Source organism: Sapajus apella, unplaced genomic scaffold (assembly GCF_009761245.1).
Source record: "Sapajus apella isolate SASKATOON/1434 unplaced genomic scaffold, GSC_monkey_1.0 scaffold77, whole genome shotgun sequence".
Classification (NCBI taxonomy): domain Eukaryota; kingdom Metazoa; phylum Chordata; class Mammalia; order Primates; family Cebidae; genus Sapajus; species Sapajus apella.
The window spans coordinates 4,370,568-4,379,191 of NW_022437017.1; the positions used below are offsets into that span (position 1 = coordinate 4,370,568).

Genomic DNA, 8,624 nt, shown 5'->3' on the forward strand with positions numbered 1-8,624 from the left:
ACGTTTCCTTCTGCTCCACAGGACCGATCTCATGCGTATGTGCTGGCAATTCAACCCCAAGATGAGGCCAACCTTCCTGGAGATTGTCAACTTGCTCAAGGATGACCTGCATCCTAGCTTTCCAGAGGTGTCCTTCTTTCACAGTGAGGAGAACAAGGCCCCCGAGAGCGAGGAGCTGGAGATGGAGTTTGAGGATATGGAGAATGTCCCCCTGGATCGTTCCTCCCACTGTCAGAGGGAGGAGGCCGGGGGCCGGGATGGAGGGTCTTCACTGGGTCTCAAGCGGAGCTACGAGGAACACATACCCTACACCCACATGAACGGAGGCAAGAAGAATGGGCGGATTCTGGCCTTGCCTCGGTCCAATCCTTCCTAACAGTGCCTACTGCGCGGGGGTGGGCAGGGGCTCCCATCTTCACTTTCCTCCGTTTTGAAACCTCTGGAAAACTCAGGATTCACACAACTCTACAGTGTCCAATGGAGCTCAGAGATCGTTCCTGTACATTTCTGTTCATCTTAAGATAGACTTCTTTGGTTGCCAATTTGACTAGTCCTGCAGAGGACTTAACTGTGAACCTAGGGGGCAGGGGGTTTCCACAGCTGCTGCCTCTTCGGGGCAACCACAATTTCAAAGCAGGATTTTGTGTTTTTTGGTTTTTTTTCTCCCCTAGTAGATGGAAAGAAAGCACCTGTTTTTACAGATTCTTTTTGTTTTTGTTTCTTGCTGGTGTCTGAGCTGCAGTATAAAAGATAAAACTTCTTGTCTGTGGAACAAAAACTCAAAAGAAAAAAACAACAACAAATACCCAGCCCTGTTCCAGGAGAATTTCAAGCTTTACAGGTTGAGCTTCAAGAAGAAGGTTTTTGTTTTCCTCATCCAGGCTGAAGGATTTTTTTTTTCTTTACAAAATCAGTTCCTCAAATTGACCAATAGCTGCTGTTTTCATACTTTGGATAAGGGCCTGTGGTCCTGGCGTGTGCTCACGTCTGTATGCGCGTGTGTGTGTCCGTTAGACACGGCTGATGTGTGTGCAGCATACCCACGCAGAGTTGATGCTTTGGGAATCGGCTCATGAAGGTTTTTCTCAAGTGTGCCAGCTCATGTCCCCCACTCCTTCCTTCTTATTGACTGGGAGACTGTGCTCTCGACAGATACTTCTTGTGTCAGAAGGTTAGCCTCAGGTTCCTACCCTCCCTTCACGTTGGTGAAAAAAAATGCTTTTGGGGAGCCAAGGGAGGAATATTTCATTTGGAGTGATTCTGAAGCTTTTCAAGACCAAACCAAGCTAGGACGTTAAAAAAAGAAAAAAAGAAAAAGAAAAAAGAAAAAACAAAGAAAAATGGAAAAAGGAAAAAAAAAAAAACTGAGATGACATAGAGTTTTGAGAATATATTTGTAGCATATTTAATTTTTAAGAAGTCTCCAGAATTAGCCTCATAAGTTATTGACTCTTCCCCGGGGTTGGCGGGGAGTGGGGACGTGAGTAGCTTTGCCTGTTGTGGGGCGGGGAGGGGGAGGGAGTAAGGCACGAGCGGCCTCTTTGTTTGGTCTTAACGGCATCCATTTCTGGGAATGAAGCCACGTTCGCTGCTAACACTTTTGGACGTTGTGAGGCCACGTGGAGTGTGCGGGAGACTAGGTTTTGTGGATGGTCTGGTTCAGGTACCAAGCTGTTCAGATAAAGCTGGTAGCTACCTAGCTCTGAGCCTGCCTTCCTCTGGTTCATCCTCTGGTTCTCTGTGTGTACCTCGTGTGGCGTTTCCTCTCCTGGGTGTGCACATCCTACCGTTATTGTGCAAATGCAAGAATATCAGATCCCAAAGAGCCAGCAACCCAGATGGACTTTGGGAACATCTAAGCAATATAAGAGAGAGGTGCACTGAGACTACGTCTTGGTCCCCTCCAGCCTGAGGACACCTGGCGGTCCTCCGTACTGAATTCCCGGAAGCTGCTCTGAGCTTGGTGACCTCATCTGGGCCAGGTGTAGTGCCCGAGCAGAATGCTCAGGCGCTTACGTTGTTGCAATCCCTAAGACAGTAGAGTCTGGAGGAGAAACCGTGAAAAAAGACCTTCACACCACCAAGAACTTCCAACGGGGCATCAATCCACCGTTTCTTCTCTTTGTGAAAAGAACCACCACAGCTGCTCAAAGAACAGAGTGAACTCATCACTTTGGTTCATCAAAAAAACTCATCACCCATGCGTTATTCCTGAGTGCATTTTCTTACAAGCTTTTGACTGCTTCCTTTTCTTCTTCTCTTAAGAGTTGTGGGCTTAAGAATGGGATAGAGTCATAATGGCAAACTCCGAGCCCTCTCAATTCTTGATTAAGAACACCGGTAGACACAAATCCCAATGGTCTATTGCTATCTTATTTATATAATTCGGGAAATTACAGCATGTAAAAATATTGCCGAGGAGCCTCAGTGGTTGGGTACAAGAACCAAGAGTACAGAAATTATTTTTGCCAAATTTATTTTGCAAATGTGAGGGTCTGTACGTAAATTTTAAAAACACACACACGTAGATCTAGGTATTTTGTTCTCTTCCTAGTAAATTTGTAGTGGTTGTATACTACACTAGCTGCAATTTTCACATTTTTCTAATTCAGAAAGGTTTTTCTTATACTAGGGGAAAACGTATTTATTTTAATATATAAAATCACTCTGAAAATCACTCTCATAAAAAATGGAGCGCATGTCAATTTTTATCAAAGAAAAATAAACAGGTGAATGGGAGATAATTTTTTTTTCAGCACAGTCTACCTCAGTGTATTGTTAAGATGTGATTCAATAATGGACATCTTTGAGATTTCAGAATTCTACCTGGAACCAGCCTGAATCAGGGAAAGTGTCTATTAGCTGATTCGAATGCCAGGGACCATTAAGAATTTTGAGGGAGGGAGTTGGGATGGAGAAGGTGTGGCCTTCATGTGAGCATAGATCCTTTTCTTTCTGGCTGGTGATATTCTTCTCTGAATTTAATCTTCCTTTAAAAAAAAATCCTCCATCTATTGTCACTAAGTTCCCCAAACATAAACTAAGTTCCAGGATGTCATGATGTATCTGATATATGGGGTGCCCCAGCATGTTATACCTTCCTTTGGTGAGAGATGGCTGCTGGGGCAAAGACAGGCTTTGATTCAGAACGAGCATTCCCATCTGTTCCATGAAATCCCCCTGAAGTGAGCTCCAAGGTGCCCTGGACTCTCTGACGTCTTATTCCTGCTTCTTTCAGTCTGCTGCTGCACCTGACACACACTTAATACAATGTCTTTTTTAATTCTCCAAGTGGGATGGGAGCATATGGGGGAAATTCTAATCTAAAATCCATTAATATGCTGAATGCTTTTTTTTCACTTTTTTTTTTTTTTTTTTTTTTTGCAACAACACCTTAGACCTCTGTGTTGGGGTTTGATTGACCTCAAGCTGATATTGTTGGACACTGTGCAGCTTTGATAACCCATGTGAGAGTCTAGGCAGGGCCAGCAGGGCCCAAACCTTGCTGCTCTTGTACTTTTAGGCACTGCCCTTGCAGATTCATCTTTCTCCACCTGCCCTGGAGAAAGGTACGGTGCTGGGCCTGCCCCTTGCAAATGGGGTGCACCAATCTCATTTATTTGACTTCACTGCTGCAGTGAAAAGGGCAAGCAGCTGTTGGGTTGAAAGAAAGCCTCCTATGACTTTAGGAAATGTTGACTTTGTAACAATAGAACTTTGGTCCTAGAAAGACATGGTTGTCCTGGGAGTTTGTAGTGTTAAGTTAAAAAAAAGCAACAAAACCAGCTTAGGGTAATATTTTTTGTTGCTTGTTTTTAAAGATGTCTCACTATGATTAAAACCCTTTTCATTAATGTAGTAAAATCCACACAGTAGTTTCTTCTTCCAGGAGGAGAATACAAAGCACGTCACTTTCTCTCTGCATCAGTGATGTCAAATACTCGTCCGAAAATGTTCGGATTCTGGGAGCTGTCCTAGGTGCTATTCTGTCATTGGAAGTGGTGAGAAGGAGAAGCACTGTGGCTTGTCTGGATGTAGGCTGAGGACAGTTGAGATAAACTGTGGGAACTGACACAAGGGGTCTACACAGGTAATCCTGTGACCCTGGGGACTATGTTGCCAACTGATGGACAGATCTTTCACTGTATCCTGTGGCAGATAGTCCACCAAGAAATGTGCTTATTGGGTTGGGAGGTGTTTATTTGTATTCTGCTGTAACACTTGTGAAAGAGCAGAAACATCATCGGGTTTTGACTTGTGCTGGCCATCCTGGTAAATGGACGTGCTATAATCCCAGTGACGATCACTTTTCTACTTCACGTAAGTGGAAGTTTAGGATTAAATGTCCTTTGGATGCCACCTGATGAGTCCTCGACACCTTAGGCTCTTCAGAAACAATGGTTTTGTTGGGGTTGGGAAACAGGGAATGCCGATTTTATATACATGGTACACGTAGCGTGGTGTCACTTTGAAAATCTTCCAGCATGTTCTTCAGAATATTCATGTATATGAGAGGTGAGATTGGGAATGAAAAGAACAGGTCAGAATTTTTTTTTTCCCTAGAACATACAAAAGAACATAGTGGACTTTCAGGGGCTACAACAGAAGGTGAATATTTCCTTAGGGGTCCCCAAGAAACAGGGGTGGGAGAAGGGGACACAATGGCTTTTTGAGCTTACTGTTACCTTCTGATAACAGTCAAGGTCCAGAACCAGACACCAGCCATATTTCTATCTGGGTGGGTGTGGGCCATTGAAAATCCTTGTTAGAAAACAGATCATAACTCTGGGGCTCTTGGTCCCATTTGAGAAGGAAGGAAGAGCCTCAAAATGAGTGCGCATCTGTGCTTTCATATTCAGGAACGGCTTGTTCAGTCTTTACACTTTGCCTCAAAGTTGCTGCTCCTCATCCCTTTGTGTGCCTGGGTGGCCTCGGCCCTGCGTTTTGGCAGCAAAGGGTCAAATGTGCCGCAGCTTTTGTAGAAAACAACTCAGAAACACAAAACCCACCAACAGCTCAATTATTATTTTTTCAATGTTTTCCTACAAGAGCCAAGTAGCACCATGTATAGAAGATGCCTTTTTTTTCTTTTGGAATATTGAAATCGTTTTGCATGTAAAATATGGGATAATGACCTGTTTATATTAAAATTCTGATTAAATGATCTGAGAATACACTTGTTTTTGTGTGGTGTCCTGGTAAGGACCTGTTGTGTGGTGGGGGGGTGTGGCTGTGGGTTGGGCTGTGTTAAGGAAAACCTCTTGGAATTTGTGGGTACCATTTTTTTTTTTTTGAGATGGAGTTTCGCTCTTGTTGCCCAGGCTGGAGTGCAATGGTGTGATCTTGGCTCACTGCAACCTCTGCCTCCCAGGTTCAAACAATTCTCCTGCTTCAGCCTCCGAGTAGCTGGGATTACAGGTACCCACCACACCCAGCTAATTTTTGTATTTTTAGTAGAGATGGGGTTTCACCATGTCAGTCAGGCTGGTCTTGAACTCCTGACCTCAGGTGATGGGCCCGGCCCGCCTTGACCTCCCAAAGTGCAGGGATTACAGGCATGAGTCACCATGCCTGGCCGTGGGCACCTTTTTTTAGAGGGGAAAAACACCTAGATTCTTCCATACATCAATAGGGAGGTTAAATAATTGCTACCAGCAGAGTTGATGACTCACAGGGACATACTGGTATGACCAAACTGGTGGTTTAAATATTGCACTATTTCCATGCCATTTGGTAATTAAGAACCTCCCCAAGGGCTCCCAGACCTCCCCATGGTCCAGCCACTAAAGGGTTCACTCCAGGAATACCAATGAACCTTCAAGATCTTGCTCTATTCTGACACGCAGGAAACTCAGATGTTAAATATTTTCAATGTCATCCTGGGAGTGGAGACCTTTTCCCAGGTTGGGTGGACAGGTGGGCGACCATGGGTTAGACCATGGGATTGAAAGCCTTTTGAATAGCCTTTCTTGAGCTACTCATGCGTAGTGCAGAGTGTAGTGGGTTAGGAGACAGACTCCTCACCTTCAGTTCCTTGAGTGGCTTTGAATGAGTCACATCATTTCACATGTTAATTTTTGCTAAGTAACAAACAGCCCCACAGCTTAGTGGCTTAAAACAGCAACCATTTATTTCTTTTTGTTTGTTTGTTTGTTTTTGAGATGGAGTCTCACTCTGTTGCCCAGGCTGAAGTGCAGTGGTGTGATCTCGCCTCACTGCAAGCTCTGTCTCCAAGGTTCAAGCAATTCTCCTGCCTCAGCCTCCCAAGTAGCTGGAATTACAGATGCGCACCACCATGCCCGACTAATTTTGTATTTTTTGTAAAGACAGGGTTTCACTATGTTAGCCAGGCTGGTCTCAGACTCCTGACCTCAGGTGATCTGCCCACCTCGGCCTCCCAAAGTGCTGAGATTACAGGTGTGAGCCACCACACTCAGCCTTATTTTTTGTTCTTGTATTTTTAGTAGAGAAGAGGTTTTGCCATGTTGCCTAGGCTGGCCTCAAACTCCTGACCTCAAGTGATCTGCCCGCCTTGGCCTCCCAAAGTGTTGGGATTACAGACGTGAGCCACAGCACCCAGCCTGTTTCTTACAGTTCTATGTGTTGGTTGGGTGGTGGTTCTAGGAGCAGCCTCACTCCTGTGCTGAGGCCTCTGCTGGGATAGCCAGGATTGCTTGTCTTCCATGAGGTTCGCTCAAGTTTGTTCATATCATTGTGGTTGCAAGGATACCTGGCTGAAAGAAACAACAAGCACCAAAATGCAAACGGCTCCCAAACTTCTGCTCATGTGGTATTTGCTACTGTCTCGTTGCCCAGAGTAAGTCCCATGGCCAAACCCTGAGTCAGCTTTGGAGAGGACTGTTCAAGGATGCAGATAAAAGGTGATGTGAACCAACTAGGGTCCAGTCCTGCAATAATCTTCCACTCCTTTACCATCCTATTATTATTAAATATTATTATTAATATTGCTTTATTCTGACATGCAGGAAACTCCCATGTTTATAAAGATGGGCCAGGCATGGTGGCTCACGCCTGTAATCCCAGCACTTTGGGAGGCTGAGGCGGGTGGATCATGAGGTCAGGAGATCAAGACCATCGTAGCCAACATGGTGAAACCCTGTCTCTACTAAAAATACAAAATTAGCTGTGTATGGTGGCGCTCACCTGTAAGCTCAGCTACTCAGGAGGCTGAGGCAGGAGAATCGCTTGAACCCAGGAGGCGGAGGTTGCAGTGAGCCAAGATTGCACCACTGCACTCCAGCCTGGGTGACAGAGAGAGACTCCGTCTCAAAAACAAACAAACGTGTACAGCCGGCTAAATGGGAAACCTGAAAATTTGGAGGCTAGGGTTTTTTTTAAGATAGTTTGGTGGGTAGGAAACGCGTGCCACTAATTGGTCTGGGATGCATGGAAATAAACGGTCCTTGTACACTGAGTTTGTTTCTGGGTGGGGGCTACAGGAATCGTCTGGTTATCAGAAATGCAAGTCTTTTTTTCTTTTTTCTTTGACAGAGTCTCTTGCTCTGTCACCCAGGCTGGAGCACAGTGGTGCGATCTCAGCTCACTGTAACCTTCGCCTCCCGAGTTCAAGCAATTCTTCTGCCTCAGCCTTCCAAGTAGCTGGGATTACATACACCCACCACCACACCCGGCTAGTTTTTTGTATTTTTAGTAGAGACAGGGTTTCACCACGTGGGTCAGGCTGGTCTCGAACTCCTAACCTCAGGTGATCCACCCACCTCGGCCTCCAAAAGTGCTGGGATTACAGGCGTGAGTCACCACACCCAGCGTACTTTATTTTATACACGATTTCTCTGTCTCCTTTCCCCATTCCTTCTATATAGGACTTCTCTGTCTTCCCATTTTTTCCTCTATCTCCCCCCACTCCTCCCACTCTTGTCTTATTTTTCTTCTCTCTCTTTGCTTCTCTTTTGTCTGTTCCTTTGTTACTCTCCTTCTTGGTCACTCTCTCTCTGAACTATTTCTCCAATTTTGGACTCTTGTTTTTCTTTCTTCGCATCTGTATTTCTACCACCCAGTCTGCCTGCCACAGCATAATTTGGTCTTGCTTTTCTTTCTCTCTCATTTCATCTTCCTCCTGCCACTATCTCTGACCTCCTCTGGCTTTTCTGCCATTCTTTTTCTATCCCCACTTGTCTTTTTTAAATTATTATTTTAAAATCCAGTCAAATTTAACAGTGGGGGGTTGTATACCAACCTCAGCAACACCAACGTTAATAAGTTCTGATAACCCACTACCATCAGACCAGCCCGATTCTACCTCTCCTCTCTTGGGGCCTTCTTTACCTATTTGTATTTGTAATTTCCTAGATGTTTGTTTATTGCCTTCTCTTCCTCCACTCATCCATCTCTCTGTCCTCCTTTCCCTCCTTTCTATCCATCCACCCACCCATTTGTCTGTACATCCATCTTGTCTATCCATTCATCTATCCACCTACCTGTCTATTCATCCACCCACTTATCCATCCATCCATTTATCCATCCAACTATCCATCCATCCATTCATCCATCTACCCCTCTGCCTGTGTGTCCATCAATTTATCTATCTCCTTGTCCTTTCATCCAAGGCTCCTACCCAGTGGTAAGACCCTGACAGGCTGAGA

The 8,624-nt window shown here is 45.0% G+C and overlaps 1 protein-coding gene across 5 annotated transcripts in view; it reads left to right on the plus strand.

Annotated features, from left to right (window-relative positions):
• INSR (insulin receptor) overlaps positions 1-5,164 on the plus strand; it is a 160,295-nt gene extending 155,131 nt beyond the window's left edge. For all 5 annotated transcript variants that reach the window (XM_032252049.1, XM_032252051.1, XM_032252050.1 and 2 more), the window contains one exon: positions 22-5,164. In XM_032252049.1, the coding sequence (XP_032107940.1) occupies positions 22-376 (355 nt within the window). In that variant the 3' untranslated portion in view covers positions 377-5,164. The remainder of the gene's footprint in view (positions 1-21) is intronic.
• The last annotated feature ends 3,460 nt before the right edge of the window (positions 5,165-8,624 follow it).